Here is a 21,897-nt window from a genome sequence, read left to right as displayed (position 1 = left end):
GAAAGAATACGGCTGCAGTCTAGATGCAGGTGAAGTTTTTTCGAAAAAGGCTACTTTAAAAAAAAAAAAACCTGCAGACATATCCTGAGAGAGGTGTTTGCCAGTGCAGGAATATCACCTTCCTGAATGATGGTAACTATATTAATGGAATCATTCTTCTATTAGCATAACTGTGTCTACGCTGGAGGTGAGATTGGGATATAGTCACATCAGTCAGGGCTGTGGCTTTGTTGACCTAACTTTTCAGTGTATACCAAGCCTAAAATATGTTTGTTAACCCTCCACGTGTTCTTAATAAAGGCCTCAAGGACAAGCTTTCCTCTGAGTCATGATTATATGAATCACATCCCTTCCCTTGTTCATTCTTGTGACAATTAAACTGATTGCTATCATGGAAAAGAAATGGGGAAATCTTTTAATGTCATGTTCTTTCCATGCAATTTACCAGCTTATAACAAGTCAAACCAGTCCCTCCATATGTACCCAGCAAGTAATCTATGCACCACTGTTTGGAAACCTCAGTTGCAAGAGTGAGAGTGGCAGAGAAGAGTGTTTTGAGATGAAAACTAGCGCTGCTGGAATCTCAGAATTCCATTCCTCAGGAAATTCCAACATTTAAAATTTCCTTTAGTCCTGAATCAGAATGAAAAAAGTAAACATTTCAAAAATTCCCACAAAAAAAATATGTTTACATTTTGTTTTGGCAATATCTACACTAACTTATCAAAACTTTTATGTATATTATAATATAAATGTCAAAATGATAACTGAAATGAAGCACTTTGCAAATGTCTCATCAAACATTTTGACAAAAATCAGTATGTCTAATTAAATTAAACCTGTAAAAGGTCCCCGTTTAATTGAATTAGCATTTTCCAACAGAAAACAGTTCTGTCAGAATTTTCAATCAGTTCTAATTAAACAATGTTCAAATCTATGAAGAATTATGAGAATTTAAGACAATGAATTCATAAGTCAATGATATTACAACCACAGCTGTGTGTTGGTGAGGAACTGTGTAACAATGAGTGAGGTACTGTACAAAGGCATTACTTTATAAGAAACTAATAGACAGGATATTTTATATTTGCCTCATATCCTTAAAAAGTAACAATTTAAATACAAGACACTGGTGATTTCTCTTTTCAAATAAAGAATCACATTACTGTTGGGGTTCCTCTGGGCTAATGAAAAATAAATAAATAACAGGCAATTCTCTTTCATTGATTGTATATATTGTTAGCTGGCCCTATAAATCCATACTCATAAATATTAAAAGTAGCAATTTTAAAATATATATATAATACAACACTAAGACTCTAAATTTAAATACACAAGTCAGGAAATAGCTAAGATTCTTATGGTAACTCAGCCTATGTTACACATCTATCTATCTATCTATCTATCTATCTATCTATCTATCTATCTATCTATTTTAGAGTGCATCTGTCTGTCTGTTTGTCTGTCTGCAAGCCCATTTGTTCAAGACCTCCTACTAAATGGAAAGAGCTAGAGTCACCAAATTTATACTATTATATACTAATATTTCCAGTTATTTCTGTTTATTCCCTATATGCCTTACTTTTGTGTATAAACTTCTAGGCTATGTCTAGACTGGCATGATTTTCCGCAAATGCTTTTAACGGAAAAGTTTTCTGTTAAAAGCATTTGTGGAAAAGAGCATCTAGATTGGCACGGACGCTTTTCCGCAAAAGCACTTTTTGCGGAAAAGCGTCCTTGCCGATCTAGACGCACTTTTACGCAAAAAAGCCCCAATGGCCATTTTCGCGATCAGGGCTTTTTTGCACAAAACAAATCAGAGCTGTCTACACTGGCCCTTTTGCGCAAAAGCTTTTGCGCAAAAGGACTTTTGCCCGAACGGGAGCAGCATAGTATTTCAGCAAGAAGCACTGATTTCTTACATGAGATCGTCAGTGTTCTTGTAGAAATTCAAGCGGCTAGTATAGACTTCTTAATTGCCAGTCAAGACACAGCCCTAAGGTATTGAGCAGATTCCCCCATTGATTTTCTTTTTGTTGCTCTTGTGGCCCTATGGTAATCTTTCATGTCCCCTACAATATATAATCCTCAGTTATGGTCACTCTTTTTTATACTTACCTGAGAGCTTTCATCATCTGTCTCCTTTGAGCCTAATTTAAAGCCCTCCTCATTAAGTTGGCAAGTTGGTGCAGGAAGATGTTCTTCCCCTGTTATCCAGATGGACCCAATGGTGTCAGGATCCACAAAGCCTGGGGGCCAAGTTCCCCTCCCCACACATTTTAACATGGGCATAGTTTGGAGAGCAGGGGCAATGTTGTCCCACTCAAACTGCTCCCCTCAGGGAGGCATGGAGAAGTGTCAGCTCTGCTGCCCTTCCAGTGCAGTTTCATGCCTGCCCAAGGCTTAGAGTTGGGGGGACAACACCACTGCAAAATACTGCCCACTTGCTAGTGACACTCCATACCTGACCAAAGCTTGCAGTTTGAGGTAGCAATGCCACCCCTTGTGCTCCAACTATGCTGATGTTAAAAGTGGATGGCACAATCCCCTGACTCCCTAGTTCCAGCGTCAATGACCCACAAAGTGACCTGCAAAGGTTCGGACACCCTTGGGTGGACCCCCACCTCTTCCTACCAGATATTCTTCCTGGAACAGTATCCCTCCTGTCAATATCAATTACAAGTCATGCATTAATCTGCAGGATGTGCATGTGTTTGCCTAGGTCCTTACTCTCAACTGAGAGGATGGACAAGAACACAACCTGCACTCCTGACTCATTTGCCTTCTCCCTTGCTCCCAGAAACCTATAGTCACTGCTGACCTTTTCACGCTCAGACCTGGCAGTGACCACATGGAGTAGTAATCAGAGTGATGGATGAGTCTTGTCAATTTTCATGTCTCAATGCAGGCTCCAGACAGGCAGCACAACTCCTAGGATATCAAGTCAGGTTAGCGGATGAATGCATCTGTTCTTCTCAAAAGGGAGCCCCTGACCAGCAGCACTGTGTCTCCTCCTCTTGGGTACAGTGACCATGAACCTTTCAGTCTGAGGGACAAATGGATCTTCCTCCTCAGCCATTGGGATTTGTGCTCAACTCCTGTTGCCAGTACAGCATATGGGAAATCTGATCGGTCCCAAAGTACTTCACAGGTACTGTCCCTCTTGGTCATAGACTCATGCCCATTCTTGGATCAAGGGTGAGTGACCCTATATCCCTACATCAGTTTAGTCACTTTGTACCATTTACAGTTCTTTGTTGGCCAGTCCTATTGATCCCTTGGGGATGAAACTCCCACAGATTTGTGACCTGCATTGGTAATTTGCATTAATTAGCCACTCGTTATTTGAATTCCTATATTAAGGTGAAGATACAATTCGTATAACATTTATAAAGCTAATACAAGTCTTTGACTATTCTAGGCGTCCATAGCGTATGTCACATCTCAACAATAGTCTGAATAGTCCATGTTTCCAAAGTATCACATCTGTCATGTTGCTAATGACTTCTATGGGGGTGGGTTCAAATCCCAAATAGGTCTTTAAGTATTCTGGCCTGAGAATCAGTTCTTCTGAGGGCCAAAAGAGGGAACTGAGAGCAGAGCACCTTCAGGGCTGTACTGGGACAGGAGGGTACTCTGTGACACCCCTTGGTCACAAATCAACAGCTATTTAAGGATATATCTACAGTTCATTTACTCTATCAGGTGTCAAGTATCGGAGGGATAACAGTGTTAGTCTGAATCTCCAAGAACAACCAGAAGTCCTGTGGCACCTTATAGACTAACAGATTTATTGGAGCATAAGCTTTCATGGGAAAAAACCCACTTTGTCAGATGCACGCATCTGATGAAGTGGGTCTTTGCCCATGAAAGCTTATGCTCCAATAAATCTGTTAGTCTATAAGGTGCCACAGGACTTCTCGTTGTTCTATCAGGTGTGTTTTTCTTCTTTATAGTTATGCTTGAGGTGGGCTCAAACAGCAGGTGAAGACAAGCCATAAAGAAAAGATTTGTGACACTAAGACTAAATCTGGTAGGCCCTCTCTAGTTATATAGAATTCCACCTTCCTTTGGAAGTTTTAAATAACAGAATTATATGGGGGTGGGGGAAGGACAGGAAGGGAAGCCCTTTCCCCAAAACCGCTCCACTCCAAACCAAACAAGTCAAAAAGAAGCAAAACTCTCCAGTGGGCAACTTCAAACCAAATACTAAAAGTAAATGGAAAGGTTTGTTAAACTGAAAGAAATCCATTGGAGATGCTTAACCACATGATAGCAGACAATTTTATTCTGACGCAAAAAAGTCAGCATCACAAAACCGGTTTTACATCTGTTTCTCCTTGCTAATGGGAGAAAGATAGATCATGTCCAGATAGACCATGTCATGCATGTATTTTGTAATATATTGTGTGAAGAAAATTTGTAATTGTTTAAAGTAAGGTATAGTAAACCATAGATTTAAATATTCCACAACAAAATATGTAAATTTTAACTATACTATTTAAACAAACTGGTCATCTTTCCAAGTCAGTTGACCTAGGCTTTGAGATTCGGTGCTGCAGGTTTTCTTTATGCTGTTAGACATACCCTTTGTTCCTAGCCTACTGCCCCAAAGGAGTCAGGGGCCACAGCACTAGAGAGGATACATTTCTAGAGGGGATGTACACAGTAGTTGGGGATTTTTCCTACAACTGAGTAATGTAGTTATACTAACCTAATCTCCTTGTGGACACCTGAATCACTGCAAACTTGAGTTTAGAAAAAAAAATCCTTTTTTTTATTAAAAAAATGGACTGTTCAACACTGATATATTTACAGAAGGATATGTCCTGTTTCATCTACTTTCTAGTACATGTAGTAATGGCTAGGAAAATAAATGTTAAAGATAAACCTGTTTTTAAAATTACACAACCTAACCAAAGTCGAGTACTGCCACACTCAGTATAACCAACACCTGTCCATTCAGACTGTACAGTGGTACAGTGGTTTCAAGGAGGGCTGATGAGCCGGGATCACAACTCATCTCACAAAACATTTGTACATTCATCAGCCCTGTCACAGCTCCCTGCAGTCCAGCTGGGATGTCGCACTCGTCTTGCAGTGGTACAGCGCTTCCTCTGGGCTTTCTCTGCAGTATGTCATCCCACTCACCAGGGGATGGTGCAGCAGCTGCTGGGAGCCAGGTGCTCTCTTGGTTTCACCTCATGCTGATGTTGGGTTCTCTATTGGATTGTAGCCAGCCCCGCAGCCAGCAGGAAGGGGAGTCCACCCAGCCATGGCCAGCAACGGTGAGGAGGGCACCAGCCTCGCCAGCACCCCGCACCTTCCTCCCAGCCCAGTGCCTCAGGTCCCCACCCAACTGTCACCCAACTGCCCTGGCACCTCCACCCAACTGCCCCACACCTCCATTCGACTGACCCGGCATCTCCCATCTGCCACCGCACCCCTACCCTACTGCCTTGACTCCCCCCATCTGGCCTGATGCCCCTTCAACGGCACTTCCACCCAACTGCCTTGACCCCCCCAACTGCCCCAGCATCTCCACCCAACTGCCCTGGCCCCCTCAAAAGCCCTGACCCCCCGCAAATGTCCCAGCACTTCTGCCTAACTGCCCTGATTCTTCCAACTGCCTCGGCCTCTCCACCCAACTGTCCTAACCCCCCAAACTGCCCTGACCCTCCTCAACTGCCTCAGCATTTCCATTCAACTGCCCTGACCCTCCCCCCACCAATTGCCCTGGAACTTCCACCTAGTTGTCCTGACACACAACTGCTCTCATACCCCCCAACTGCCCCAGTACCTCCCACCAACTGCCCTGACCCCAACTGCTCCAGCACTTCCAGCCAACTGCCCTGACACCTCCCATATGGTCTGACAGCCTCACAACTGCCCTGATGCTTCCCATCTGTCCCGGCACCTCCACCCAATTGCCCCAACACCCCACTGCCCTGACATCCTTATCCAACTTTTGTGAGACCTAACTGCCCTAAGACTCCACTCAACTGATCCCATCAGCTACCTCAAAGTCCCACCCAAAGTCCTGGCACTTCTGTCTAACACCTCTCCCCCTACCTAATGCCTTGATGCTCCTATTCACCACTTGACACCCCTGCCCACCATTCAGGTTCCCCACTAGATACCCCTTATCCCCACCCAACTGCTCCAGAAGACAACTCCATCCTTACTACCACCCACTCCCAATTTATCTGTCTCAACCTTCCCATATACCACCAAACAAACCACCAAATATCCTCTGCCCACCGCCAAAACTCTCACTCAAATGCTATGACACACCCACCCATCCCAGCCAAAACTAGAGATGCCCTGCCAAGCTGTCCCAGAACCCATCACCACACAAATCTGAACCCAGCTACCGAAATACCACCCCAACAATCCTCACCCACATAACTGCCGCAACACTTGCCACTCAGACAACCCTAATACTCAAGACATGATTCACCCAGCCTGGTCCAATCCCCAACCCCATTCAAGGATACATTTACACAGCAATTATGTCAAAATAATGCTTTCCGTTAAAAGCATTTGTGGAAAAGAGCGTCTAGATTAGCACAAACGCTTTTGCGCAAAAGCACTTTTTGCGGAAAAGCGTCCGTGCCAATCTAGACGCGCTTTTGCGCAAAAAAGCCCCAATCGCCATTTTCTCGCAAAAGCTTTTGCACAAAAGAACTTTTGCCCAAATGGGAGCAGCATAGTATTTCCGCAAGAAGCACTGATTTCTTACATGAGATCGTCAGTGTTCTTGCGGAAATTCAAGCGGCCAGTGTAGACACAGCCCTAGTGATTCTAGCATTGTCCATTCTTTTATTTGTTTCTTTCACAACTATTTCCCACACTTCCCATATCTGTAACTCCATCCCCAAACTGAATTTTAATACTATTCATTACCTTGTCTTTCAAAACCATCTTTAAGACCCATATCTTCTGTGAAAGCTCCAAGAAATTACCAACTAATTAAGGATAGGTTGAGGGGAAAAAAGTATGGTTGGTATTTTACAAAATCTACGTGTATAATGTATATAGAAATGGACTTTGTATCTTTTCCTCCATCTTTTGCATATCACTTGTAGTCTTAGGCTGTAATCCTGACATCTCTTATGCATATAGAATCATAGAATAATAGGACTGGAAGGGACCTCGAGAGGTCATCGAGTCCAGCCCCCCGCCCTCAAGGCAGGACCAAGCTCCGTCTACACCATCCCTGACAGATGTCTATCTAACCTGTTCTTAAATATCTCCAGAGAGGGAGATTCCACCACCTCCCTTGGCAATTTATTCCAATATTTGACCACCCTGACAGTTAGGAATTTTTTCCTAATGTCCAATCTAAACCTCCCCTGCTGCACTTTAAGCCCATTACTCCTTGTCCTGTCCTTAGAAACCAAGAGGAACAAATTTTCTCCTTCCTCCTTGTGACACCCTTTTAGATATTTGAAAACCGCTATCATGTCCCCCCTTTATGTTTAACTTTAAGCATATGAGTATTCCTATTGAAGTCAAGAATACATTTGTGGAATCAGAGCCTTGGGCTGGAAGCTGCCCAGGACGGAGACAGTATCTTAATGTGTGCTTTCTTACAGTGCCCAGTATATTGGGAAACTATCTGGTGTCTCTGAACACTATCACAATATCAATAAAAAAATAACACATATTTATATATATAACCATAGTATGAACCATATATCAAAGCCCTAGTTTATTTAGGAGAGTCAGTTAATGTTAAGAACATTCATTTAAATGAAATAAAAATGCGTGGAACTGCTGTACTAGTAGTGAGAATAAAAGATAAGGTAATTTTTTCCTAGTGGAAAAGCTAAGAATGTTGCTTTGACTATGAAGGGTTTTAGACTTAGGTTTTTTTCGTTCTCTTTTTAACAGGAGATGCTAAGCAGAAGTAAATCCAATATTTCAGAGCAGAAACTTGTAAACTATATGACCTATCTGAATTACATATTGGAAGAATTGACCGGTCTGGAGTACCCTAAAATTATCTGGATTACGTATCTACTTCTTTTTGCTGTTAATTCCATTTATAATGCTGTTTGCATTTCATATAATTCTGTTTGGTGTTCTCTACTTTTCTAGTCTTCTCCTTAATGTTTATAAGAAGAAAAATTACCTAAATGGGGATTATTCTAGTAAATTATGGGACAATGGAAAGCAAATGGTGGTATGCCTCTGGGATTTATATGGAAAGTTATGGCATGGTAAGCAAGATTTTTTCTTTAAACATTAACCCAATACCTCTTAAATAAAGTGAAAGCACTAAAGAAAAGCCTGGTTCCCCAAATATTATCTAGTTACTTCATACCCCACTTTATCATGCTGTTTGCTCCTTTAACTATTCCAGAGCAAATTCTCTGGATGATTGTGTGTGACAAAGTCTTTTTTACGGTAAAAAAAATCCTGCATCAATTCCCTGCCATTCATTCAATTCAATTCAATTCAATTCAATTCAATTCAATTCAATTCAATTCATTCATTCATTCATTCAGAAATTTGTGTTCCAAACTGATGCTGTTGACGTGGACCTCGGGGCTCTCTTGTCATTAGTCTTTCAGTATTATGAATGTCTACTGCTATATTTGAATTGAAAACTCTTTCTTTGAGAAACAAAATATTACAAAATTGAGTAACATTTAACTGTCCTATAGCTAATATAATATCCTTGCAGTATTGTGTTTTAAGGATGACTTTTACAGATTATACACCATTGCATTAACTTAATATCACAAAGAACACCAATTCTTGGGTGAACTAGTGATAACTAGCTTTGCAGCTGTATGCCTACTAGGTGCAGATATGGATTTTTTGGTGATATTTCATATAGGGAGTAGAATACCAGTCTGCCATGTACAAAGTATATAATAGGTGGCACACATTCTTTGGGCCCAAAGAAAGGTGACTGCTTGTATTGAGTAGGGAACTTATCTTAAATCACAGCTTGACTGGTATAAAACTAATTGGATTTTGTTTACTTGAAGGTTATGAGCTTCATGGTGTGGAAAAAATCCCAGAAGGACCAGCGCTGATTGTTTATTACCATGGAGCCACTCCTCTAGACTACTTGTACTTTATAGCTAGATTATGTAACCAGAAGGGCAGACTCTGCCATTCAGTAGCTGATCACTTCACCTTTAAAATACCAGGTAAAGCATTTTCATTGTACTGGGATGGTGGGGCAAAGGGAGGGGAGTTGGAAATATTTAAAATTCAAGAGTACTTGGTGAAATACCAGAGGGGTAGCCGTGTTAGTCTGAATCTGCAAAAGCGACGAGGAGTCCTGTGGCACCTTATAGACTAACTGAAGTGTAGGAGCATAAGCTTTCGTGGGCAAAGACGTGCATCTGACGAAGTGGGTCTTTGCCCACGAAAGCTTATGCTCCTACACTTCAGTTAGTCTATAAGGTGCCACAGGACTCCTCGTCGCTTTTGGTGAAATACATACATTAATTCTAGTGATACATACATTAGAACAGGCATTCAGATTGCTTTCCAGTGTGTGCTACAAAAAGTATAACTGTGAGTGTTTAAGAAAATCTGAGATATCCCGAAGTTCATAATATCTAAAGGTTTACAGATTTCCAAAAATTGCAGGTTGCATTAACTTAAAGCAAAGGCAATGTCCTTTCTTCTGTTCAGTATCCCACTTAATATTTTGGTATAATTAAGGCCGTTGTAAGTGAAAAGAACATATTATTGAACAAGTTGTATTATTGACTAATATGTAAATAAAGCTCTATCAAATTCATGACTATGAAAAATGCATCAAGGTCCATGAAATCTGATCTCTTCTGTCAAATCTGATTATTGTAGCAGGGAGTCATGGTATTGCCACTCTTACTTCTGTGCTGCCGTTGGAACTGGGTGACCATAGAGGATTATATATATATACACACGCACATGTTACTATGTGTTTATATTAGAAAGGGCAAAGTCAAAGAAATGCACTTCACACCTGAAGTGATGAGGTTTATGATAGTCCTTAGTTCTTGGGGGAATTCATTAGAAAGTCTCAGACTTCTTCCCAGAGAAAGCTATTTCCTATATGAACAAGTTTTACTCTTAGGCTACGTCTACATTGGCAAGATATAGAGCAAAAGCGGCCGCTTGTGCGCAAAATCTTGCCACCTGTCTACACTGGCCGCGAGTATTTGCGCAAGAACACTGACGTTCTAATGTATGAAATCAGTGCTTCTTGCACAAATACTCTGACGCTTCCGTTCAGGGATAAGTCCTTTTGCGCAAGTGTTCTTGCGCAAAAGGCCAGTGTAGACAGGTAACATCAATTTCTTGCGCAAGAAAGCCTGATGGCTAAATGGCCATTGGAGCTTTCTTGCGCAAGAGAGCGTCTACACTGGCACGGATGCTTTTGCGCAAAAGCAAATCTTTTGCACAAAGGCACATGCCAGTATAGACGCTCTCTTGGGCAAATACTCTAACGCAGAAACTCTTGCGTTTAGAGTATTTGCTCTAAATCTTGCCAGTCTAGATGTAGCCTTATCGTTGAGAGTTCCAGAATGTGAAAGGAGAGCAGTCAGCAGCCACAGTCTTCATTCTAGAACTTCAGATGGTTTTTCACATATCTTTGGCTGAGGTCATGGAGTGCTTTGAAGATCAGGACTGAGATGTTGAATTTGATTCTATTGGAAGTCAATATAGAAAGTAGAGGACGTATTTAATATATTCTTGGTAGCCTATGTTGCTGAAGAGATGCACTGTGGCATTCTGGAATAGATACAGTTTCCTAAATGCTGAAGATTTCAAGCATCCAGGTATATTGCATAGCCATTAACCAAAAAGGAGGTGACAAAGGCGTGGATAACTGAGGCCAGGTCTTCATAGAATCGTAGAACTGCAGGGCAGTAAGGGATCTTGAGAGATCATCAATCCATCTCCCTGTGCTAAAGGAAGACCAAGTTAGCTTAGAACACATGTAACAGATATGCATCCAACCTGTTCTTTAAAACCTCCAGTAATTGGGGATTCCACATCCTCCCTTGGCAACCTATTCCAAAACTTAATCACCCTGTAGTTAAAAAGTTTTTCCTAATATTTAACTTAAATCTCTTTTGATGCAGATATTTCATTATTTCTTGTCTTAGCTTGAGGGGACATACAGAACTGTTGATTATTGTCCTATTTATAACAGTCGTTAACATATTTGAAGACTATTGTCAGGTCCCCTTTCAGTATTCTTTTCTCAAGACTAAGTATGCCCAGTCTTTTTAACCTTTCCTATTAGGTCAGATTTTCTAAGCCCTTTATCCTTTTTGTTGCTCTCTGAACTCATTCTAATGTAACCATATACTTCCTAAAATGTTGCATCCAAAATTGAAGCCATTTATCCAGCTGAGGGCTCACCAGTTCCAGGAGGTGTGGGCCATTTACCTCCTGTGTCTTACATATGAAACTACTGTTAATATAGAATATTAACCTTTTTTGAAACTGCATCATATTGTTGACTTATATTCAATTTGTGATTCACTATAAACCCCAGATTCTATTCAGGAGTTCACCATCTAGCCAGTTATTTCCCATTTTGTAGCTGTGCATTAATTCACCCCTCATCTACATTTTTGGAAACCACCAATAATACAGTACGTATGGATTTACCTGGCAATTTTTATGTACATCAGCACTTTTTCTGGAATAGGTATAGTTCAAGTTTTTTTTACTGTATCTTTCAACTGATGTTCTAAAAGAGTCAACTTGCACTGGTCAGGGCTGCTCACCACCAAATTCCTCTGGTAGTATTCCATCCATCTTCACTGTTTTATTCATTGTAGGACAAAGACCTGTCTTGGCAGTAACCTTGCTCATCATACCATAGTATATTGTGCTACAGAAGTGAAGCATCTGGGAGTGTATGGGCAGTCATATGTCAGCTGGAGACAGCTGAATCAGTGAACTGAGAGTTGCTCCAGGCAGGGAGAAGCAGAGATGGAGGAACATATGGATATTGCTGGGAGGGACTGCTGATTTCCTAGGGAGGGCTGCTTTCTAGCTTGGTGCGCAGCCTCAGAGGGTGTGACTGTTTGGGGTTGTGCCCTCCACACACTATCAGGAGGCATGGGTCATTTCTGCTGTTCTATACCACATAGGTTCTTATACTGATCTCACCGTGTGCCTTCTAGTAGTGCATTAAGTGATGTGATTAACATCTCTTGTAGTTTGTCACGTGTTTATTCTCTCATGCTCTTCTCAGGGAGAATTTTGGGTACAATGTAGTATTCTTTTGCAGTAAGAGTTTTTGTTGTTTCTTTTTTTTTAAATGTACACATTGCTATTGTTGTTTATACTAGAGAAAACAAGGTAGAAGATCTCAGACTAGCCCTCAAGAAAACCTGGTTTGCATAGACGAGCTTTGCCTTTGAAGTAGAACATTTCATTGTGCTGAGGAGTGACATTGTTGACCACAGTCTTAAGAGCATTGAGAACCCTGAAGATAAGAACTGAGACCTTCATCAGGACTTGATATTCTGTGGGAAGCCAGCATAGATAGGTTTGATGTGATCACTGTAGCACATGTTGAGATGTTCTGCAACATTCCATTGAACTACCAGTTGAACCTCTCTGGTCCGGGTCTCTCTGGTCTGGATGTTGCTGTACCAAAGAGCCCCACCTGGATTGCCAGTGGCTGAGAGCTCAGCGAGTCTGGTAGCAGACAGCCCTCAAAGCAAGTGGCCTGGGGACAGAGAGCCTAGCCAGTGGGCCAGCAGCAGGTGTGGGGTCAGCAACTGGGGGTAGGGAACCCCACTGGCCAGAACAGGGCAGGTGACCCAGATTGGAGCCCTACCAGAAGGCCAGGCCAACTGACCAGCCTGATGGCCAAGAGGGGAGCCTGAGGCCAGCCCAAAGCCTGACCTCCTTTGGTCCGGCAAACTCCCTTGTTCAGGACCGCTCAGGTCCTGACTCCTGAGGGTGCCAGATTAGGGAAATCCAACCTGTAGTTGAATTTCCATAAGAACTAATGGCTTTGTTCCCAGGTTGCAGGCAGAATTTGCTGTAGTTTGAAAGTGCAAATACCTTTCCATACAATGGTGGCTGAACGTGTCAGTGCCAACACTATTGTAGGATTTTATTATACTAGACTTGTTGCTTTTGACTACAACAAAGTGACTTGTTTGATCAATATTTAAAGTGTGGCCAATTAAACAAAATTTGTTGAATATGAGGATTAATGGGACAGATTATATGGATTACCAATAGGTAGTTTATTTGATTTGCCTCTGTTACTACCCTGCATTTCTGGTCATCTCAGGCACTGATGTCTGGACTGGATAAGAAACATCCAGTTTACTCTACTTTCTAATTGTATATATTTTATTAACTAAGTAACTAATCATAAAATAAAATATAAACAAATCACATAAAAATTGATCAGTTGATACTAACATGATTCATATAATGATCAGATTAATTACTTCCAAATACAATAATTCCTTATTTGCTTTAGTGAGTAATTTGGGAAGGTGGCAGACCTTTTTTAGCTATCACCTCCAAAGTAACAGGGTACTGTCAATCTCAAGGACTATTGATATAATTAAAAAGCTATGTTAAAAGAATATTAAGCTTGCAAAATCAAGCAGTCAAAAGTTAGGAAATACATACAAGTATTTAATTTCTCTCTTTACTTTTTGGATCTCAGTGACTATCAGCTATTCAGCTATAACACAATTCTCTAACACACAAATCTGGATGAAAGGTTAGACAATTAGAAAAATATGTCTGTTACTCTTACAAATCATGACTTGGTGTTCAGTTTTCACCTGCAGGCCTATCTGCTTCACATGATGTTTGGCCACTGTTTCTTTTTTTTTTTTTAGGTAAGCAACTCTTAATGTAAGGTGATCTAGTGTTCCAGCATAATGTAAACACAACACATTTTTTACAGGCATTAAGCTGCTTTTAGATCTTTTTGGCGTGATGCATGGTGGAAGAGAAGAATGTGTTCAAATTCTGAAAAATGGCCACTTACTAGGTGTCTCACCCGGTGGTGTTCGAGAAGCATTCTTTAGTGATGAAAACTACAACCTCTTGTGGGGTAATCGCAAAGGCTTTGCTCAGGTGGCTATAGATGCAAAAGTAGTAAGTACCACCTCCTGCTTGTATATATAGACATATTTTCTATCTTGAACAGGGGATCCAAAGACTAATAAAATACTTATTTATAAGAATGCTTTGTAAGATAATGTATTTCACTTGCCATCATTGTCAGAGAGTGCTTGTTCAGCTATTGTGATCAGTACTGACTAGTCTGTTTTTGTGGTCTCACTCAAAAACACAGAGAATGTTTCTTTTCCACCACATGAGTCTTTAATCTTGCTTTCTAAACACTATTGGACATAAGACAGGTAGTCAGCAGGAGAAGCATGTCATAAAACCTCATTTATCCTCTATGTTTTTCATGATTGCTTGTTCCTTTCAAATATATATCCACCCAGATACTAAGTCAAATGTCTCATTAGCCCAGCAGTTACCCCCAAGGGTCATTAATCTGTACTAGGAACATGTTGATTGGCATAGTCAAACCTGCAGCCTTCTCTGTGCTGAAGCAACTTCAGCGACCAGGAAACTACAGCCAGCACTCACACCTGGTCTACGCTACTAGAGAAAGCGATCTAAGATATGCAATGCCAGCTATGAGAATAGCATAACTGGAGTCGACGTACCTTAACTCAAATCTCTGTGGCATCACCACTGTGGGAGGTCGATAGGAGGAACTCTCTCATCAACTCCCCTTACTCTTCACAACCCCATGGAGTGTCAGGGTTAACAGGGGTGCTAGGAATGGTCAGCTTCATGGATGGTCTTTACTAAACCCACGAAATCAAGGGTCAGGAGATCGATCTCTGGAGTGTTGATCTTGGGGTAAATGAAGACAAGTCTTCAGTCATATAGTCTATATCCATAAGTTTAATTCTTTTAAAAGAATGATAATTTGCGTACAAAGTATGCACTATGAGTGAATGCAGTAGTGGATATGATGGAAAGCTTTTTTTGTTTTCCCCCCCTAGCATGCCACATGTATCAGCTCTCTAAAATTGCAGTTTGAGCAGGTTTCTGTTAGGACTTTTGCTTCATTCGGTTTGCCTACGTGCAAGATTTTGCAGCCAGTAACATATCTGGATATTTTTTTTAATTCGCTAGTCTTGGCATTTTAGGCAAAGTCTCAAAAACCAAAACCCACCAGGAGTATGTCTCTAAAGCCATCTCTTTGGAATGGTTTCACACTACTTATGGAATCTGTTTTTTCTGCTATGGAATGTTATGCTGATAACCAATGCTGTTTTAGTGTTTGTGTACTTTGGGATCCCAATCAACACCCTTGAAATCAATGGAAAGATTCCTATTGAGAATCTTCCCCACTTAAGTTAAGATCAGACCCATGGGAAATAACTAGCTGTAGTTTTTCTAAGCAAACACACAACTTCTTTCATTTACTAATAAAAAATACCAGTTTAATTTCAATTTAGTGAGATGGTAACATTTACTATGATCATCATGTGACATAAATGGAAAGCCTCTCTAGTTCAGAGATGATTAAGGGTTTAAAAAATATTAGACAAAAATGTTGTCCAAATCTTCACCCCCTCTTTTTTTTCTTTTCTTAGCCCATCGTCCCTATGTTCACACAGAATCTTCGGGAAGGATATAGGACACTCGGAAAAATATGTAAGATATAATCCATATATATCCCCTCAAGTTTAAAATTTTTAAATATGTGCAGTATTTACTTTATGTCAGACATATACTTGTAAATATACTTGTCAGACTTCTGTTTTAACTCTGATAATTGTGTTTTTATTTTATTAATTAGGGTGCATACCAAACATGCATGAGGAAAAGCAAGGATAAGTAGAGGATTTGTTTCCTCACCACCACCCAAGATTCTATGTATGCCCTGTAAACTATCTTGCCTATTTTGTCATGGCCTTGGTAAAATGTTCTTGACGCTTTGCAAAACAAGCAATCCAAGCACCATTTTGGATTCAGGGTCTCAGTTAGCTTCCAAACTTTTGCTCACTATTAACAATTTTTTTAAAACTCACAGGGTCATTTAGATGGCTTTATGAATATTCTCGATTGCCAGTAGTTCCTCTATATGGAGGGTTCCCAGTCAAATTTCGCACATATATTGGAGATCCCATACCATATGATCCAAATATAACTGCTGCAGAACTAGCTGAAAAGGTAATTTGATTTTCTCAATAATCAAATCTCTCCAGTATTCTAAAAATTGTTGCTTTTCAAGAATAAAAGGCAAAAATAAAATGTCAGGGTTTTTTATATTTTTGTATAATGTTTTATAATTGTCCATCCCATAATCTGCTCTATAGACATCCATCATTCTCTGTCACACAATGAACTGTTGCCCGCTAACAGACATCAGTGGCTATAATTGATAATCTATGGTTGCCATTGGCTCCTGACCTCATTATTTTAAATTATCTTAATTCTTCATAGATGTGTACATTGTTTTAATTAGAGATGGCAAAAACAAATGATGGAACAGTTTTGTGATAGGTGCTGCTGATTCACTTAAGTCAAAAACTTTTGCAGGAATATATTGATTTCATTAAAAAATACACACAAAATTATCAAATCAATTCATTTCTATATGTTTTGGTATGTATAAAACATTTTTATATGCCAATAGTTGTACTGATATTTCTGAAAAAAATCTGGAAATTTTTGTTTTGCAGGAAATTTTGAAACATCTATTTTCTTCTTTTCAATTGGGACAAAAGTCAATTTTTAAATGTCACAATTTCCTGTAGAAATTCTGAGTTTCAATAAGATCTGCTTTTAATCTCATAACCCTCCACCCTTCCACACTCCCTTAGTAATTTACACCAGCTGTTTCCAACCAAGGATACATGGAGTACTTGCTAGATATTTATAGAGAGCTTGCTAGTCACAGGTACTGGTTGGACTTGTTACCTGCTAAATTATATTGAAAGAATTAAAGATTTCATTAAAAGCTTTCCCAATTTCTTTTCCATGGAAGCAAATAGCTTGTCACAGGAATGTTATCTGGTTGCAAAAGAGAAGGGAGGTGATTCACATAATTGTGATTTAAGAGTCATGGGCAACTGGTATGGTAGGCAGGGAAAGGCACTGCCTTCCTAAACCACCAGTTTGGCCCCGCCCACACTCTGCCCCCAGAACACCTACTGTAGGTGTTCTGGGAGCGGAGTGTTTATGCCCCCCAGTACCTGCCCTCCTCGTGCTCCAGGGCCGGAAAGGCTAGGGACACACATGCCCTCCTCCCTCCCCATGCTCCGGAGCCAGGAAGCCTGGGGCTGCACACCCGCCCTCTCCATGCTGGGGGGATCTGGCGGTGGTGCACTAACCCACCTTCCCTTGGTGGAGGGGGCGAGGAGGCAGCTTGGCTCCCATGGAGGGCAGGGCCTCAGTAGAAGGGTCAGGTCGGGGTGGGGCCCTGCTGTCACTGACTGCCCATGCTCAGAGTTAAAGGGCTTAGAAAATCTATTTTATATCATACACTGGAGTGAGAACTGTAATGCAAAGACAGTCAATTTCAGGCAACTTGAATACTGTCAACTGGTAACAGGCTTCTGTAAGAGGAGATAGAGTAATCCCCATCTGTGAAATAATAAATAATAAAGGGTAGAGATTGGGATACCACCCAAGGCCATCCCTATGCATAACAGAATATGAATCTGCCTAATGCACCCAAAAATTTGGGGCTCTCCCAGATAGCAAGTAAGAGCGGCCAACCTGCTCCTACCTGGTGTTCCAGTAGTACCCCAAATTATGGCGATGTGACATGCAAACATTGGGGCTGGAGCAGTTACCTTGATGCCACCACTGTCGGTTCCTCCTGCTGCACGTCGCCTGAGCTGGGCTCTCTGGAGTTTGGAGTGGCTCTGACTCCCAGTGAGCTGCAGAGTGGGGTGGCAGCCTCTGCAGCAGCCAGGCGTTTAACCCCCTCCCTGCTAGACTCTTCCAGGTAATGTGCCCTGGAGAGGGTATGGGAAGAGCGCAGAAGCCCTGCACTGGTGTGGGAACAAGTTATGTGGGGGGACACGTGGAAGAGGGGGTTGCGTAGGACCCCATAAATTCTAAAGATGGCCCTGATGCCAGTTGATGTTCTGCTAATCACCTGAGCTTTATAAAAGGATAGAAGCATCAGTCTGGGAGTAGAACTACAGAGGGAAGAAATAGGAACGAGTTTCATAACTCAGCCTATATGGCACATCTGCTATTTATCTCTTTTGTCTAAACTTCATGAATACACAACAGAGATCTTCAAAATGTGTAGCTATGAACCACAACCCATAGTTTCTTTTTGCCTTCAAAAATATACAGTTGCATCTCTGAGAACAATAAACATTTTCAATCATTAATTTATGGACTTACTGAATCCCAGCATTTCCAACCTTTGCCATCTACTCTTTAGTTTCTCCCTTAAATATCTGTTTTTCCTCCCAAGCTACCTCTTCTGCATGGAGAAAAACTCCCTGATAAAATCTTATTACTCACTACTTCATCCATCTTCTAATCTCACCTTAAATCTCATCATTGCCATAATGCTTACAAAAGCCAGTTTGCTAATCATAGCTAGTTAGAGAATAAACTGAGATTATTACTCCTCTCCTATCCTTTTCCCACACCCTTCCTAAAAAGCCAGATTTAAAAAAAAAAAAAAAGCCTATGGTGCATAGGGATGTTAACTATCATGTATTTGTATAAATGTTTAACTGCTAGAAATGTTAGCGGTTACATGTTTACACATGGGGGTAGGCGGGAGCTGGTGCTCACGGAGAGACAGCTTGAAAGCTGCTTCCTGCCTGCCCTCCCCTACCCCAATGCTGCTGCCTCTCTATCAGAGGCAGAAGCACGGGAGGTGAGAGGTCAGGTGCCTCCATGGGAGCTAGTGCTCTTGGGGGAGCTGGTTTTTAAGCTGGCTTTCCCCAAGCACTGGCTTCTACCTGCCTTCCCCCATACAGTGATGCTGCCTCTGATATAGAAGCAGCAAGGGGGGTGAATATAGTTGTTAGAATTAACCAAGAAGACCAGGCTTATCAGTTAATCATGATAATTTAATACATGCTATCATCTCTAACAGTGCATGTAACTGTGAGCAAAGATGAGCAAATTCTTCATGTTACTCATTTGGCTTTATGCATCTCCATCCCCTGTTCTTCATGTGTTTGTCTCTTTAAATAATGTCAGGGCAAGGGTTATATTTTTTCTGTTTATACAATAGTGTTTGGGGTCTTTCCGCACTACCATAGTACAGATATTTACTACTCCCACTATTACAGATGGCTCTAACAGTTTTTACTTCCCTACCACAAATAATCTGATATATATATACAATATATATTATTGTATCTTCCCTTCAGGTAGTCAATAAATTCAGTACAGGCATAGTCTTCCTCCCTCTCTAGACTTGCACAGACTCCCTTTACTTAATTTCTTCCTCCATTCTTTCCCTAGATTATTGCCTGATGAACAGTTTATTGCTTGTATTGCCTGATGAACAGTTTATGCCTAGCTAACACTGGGCCACAACAGCATACAGGGACAAACACTGTAGTGAGCTTCCTGAGAACACTCCCCATGGCAGGATTAAAGTCATAGTCAAATATAAAGGCAGCTTTTAGCAGCTAAATATGAAATACTTTCTCATAAGGTGACTATCCGCCCCGTTTTTACTGGGACTGCCCTGTATTTAAACTGCCTCCCAGGCGTCCCGACTTTTTTTTTAAGGGGGCAAAATGTCCTGTGGTTGCATGCCCCCTGCTGGTGCTTTAATTCCCCCAGTCAGGGCAGCGGCAGCGGCGGCAGCAGCAGCCTCCTATTTGTGGCTGGTGGTAAAGCAGGCACCAGCATGTGGTGTGTGGAGTCAGGCAGGGAGCCGAGGAGGAAACAAGGTAGTAGCTTCCCTCTCTGTACACCCTAAAGAAGAAGGGAAGTCTGCCAGCCTTTCAGGAACACAGGGCTGAAGCCCCAACCACTGGCATGCCACCCCCCAGGGCTGAAACCCCTTTCCCATAGGGAAATATGGTTCCTAGGCGAGCCCTAGCCATTGCGGGGCTCAGACTGATTCCCGGGCAGCACCCTCCTCCCCTTTCTTTCTACTGTGGGGCTGAAGCCTTGAGTGCCGGTGCAGCGACCGAAACACTAACTTCTCAGAATTTGTGACTTTGGGTGCACTGAGCATGCGCACCCGAACTGAGCAAACTCAGTATCCCTGAAATTGTGACGGTCACAAAAACGGAGAGGTTTCACTTTTTGCCTATACACCGGCAGCCTCCCCAGATTGGTGTCCCTTATTGAGCATAGGGAAATATGGTCACCATACTTTCTTATCATGCGTTTAAAAGGATCTGGGGGGGGGGGGTGTTATCATTAGCATTATAGCGATTCTATGAGCTGCAGTGTTCCTATCCAGGTAAAATTCTCTGTTTCTTCCTTTCTTTTCCTTAACAGGCAAAGACTGCAATCCAATCTCTAAGAGACAGGCACCAAAAAAGACCAGGAAATATACTAAGAGCTCTATTGGAACGATTTGATAAACATCAGAAAGATTATTAGAATGTTTAAATATATTGCTTAGAATGTTTAAATATATTGAAACATTTACAACATTGGGTGTAAAAGATCTTTAAAATTGCATGTGTTACTGTAATTTGTGATTTCTTTTAAGAAACATTATCCTTAATTCTTCAGTAATTATTGCTATGACTCACCTCATGTGCTCTGGTCACAAACAGTAAATTTCCTGTCAGCAGAAACAGGCTAAAAAAAGGCTCTTTTGATGCTGATTTCCCCATGGAAAGTAGATCACTTCCCACTATAGTTTGTTTCCCCCCTTTCCTAAAGGCTTGTCTACTCGGAGCCTTTTTCGATTAGCTCCACTTGTGTATGCTCTATTTTGGAATAAAGGCCATCCTTTGTTCCAGAATAATTTGTATGCCACATGCTAAATAAATGTGCTAAGCAGGCTAAACTTTAGCAAGATAGTTTGAAACAGTACTTGGTTGGCTGGAACTCTTTTGTCATATTATTCCATTATTACCGTTGTAATGCCTTTTATTGTGATGTTGTAATTTATGTTGAAGAAAATTTTCCTTACTGTGAATTTCTAGTTTGTAATGTATTTGTCTTTGACTAAATGTGAATGGTTAGAATTTAAGCAATGAAAAACAATATGTTTATGCAGAAATGGCAAGAATCTTAACTACATACTCTGTGTGTGTTTCCAATCAAAGGAAGCCGGGTACCTATATAATGACAGAAAATACATTAGACAAAAAATATACAATTATCTCCTTGGTCTATGGAGATTTCACCTAAACATGAAGGAATGACAACTACCCTTACACTGACCTGTCAAAATAGTTATTAAAACCAGACTTTTAATTTTAATATTAATTTTTAAAAGTTATCCACCACAAAGAAGACTGTCTTCTTATAGCTCAGATCTGCATTCCTGTGTATCTACCCATGAGTGAAGGAGTTTGGGGTGGGAAAGAAGGAAGATTACTGGCTCGATGTTCCATTTGTCATGCATTTAAGACAAAGAAAATAGTTTACAGTGTTTCTTTCCAGTTTGTTATCAAACTTAAATGTGCAAATCATTTATATCCTGCTTTTGTGCACAGAGAATCTAATTCTTGTTCATTACAAAATTTAAATATACTACAGAACATCAAACTGTTCCTAAAAAAAGAAAGATTATCTGAAAACATTTTGAAATAATTGTGTATTTGTTCCTTTTTGCTTCTTTGCCTTATATACAATTTGAAAGAGTTAATTTTACCAAAACCAGTTTGGATGTCTTGAAGAGTTGTTGTTTTTTTTACCTTAGAAAGCTAATAAAATAGCAATTATGATTTT

The 21,897-nt window shown here is 40.8% G+C and overlaps 1 protein-coding gene across 1 annotated transcript; it reads left to right on the top strand.

Annotated features, from left to right (window-relative positions):
• Window positions 1-4,866: 4,866 nt before the first annotated feature.
• Window positions 4,867-20,609, top strand: LOC102446056 (DGAT1/2-independent enzyme synthesizing storage lipids-like). The gene is made up of 7 exons (XM_075920684.2): window positions 4,867-5,288; window positions 7,897-8,225; window positions 9,003-9,167; window positions 13,916-14,109; window positions 15,636-15,696; window positions 16,076-16,215; window positions 20,488-20,609. The coding sequence occupies exons 2-7, from the start codon at window positions 8,054-8,056 to the stop codon at window positions 20,590-20,592; spliced, it is 837 nt and encodes a 278-aa protein (XP_075776799.2). The 5' UTR covers window positions 4,867-5,288; window positions 7,897-8,053; the 3' UTR covers window positions 20,593-20,609.
• Window positions 20,610-21,897: the final 1,288 nt, after the last annotated feature.

Source organism: Pelodiscus sinensis, chromosome 2, assembly GCF_052426305.1.
Source record: "Pelodiscus sinensis isolate ZL-2025 chromosome 2, ASM5242630v1, whole genome shotgun sequence".
NCBI lineage: Eukaryota > Metazoa > Chordata > Testudines > Trionychidae > Pelodiscus > Pelodiscus sinensis.
This window is presented reverse-complemented; position numbering and strand designations above follow the sequence as displayed.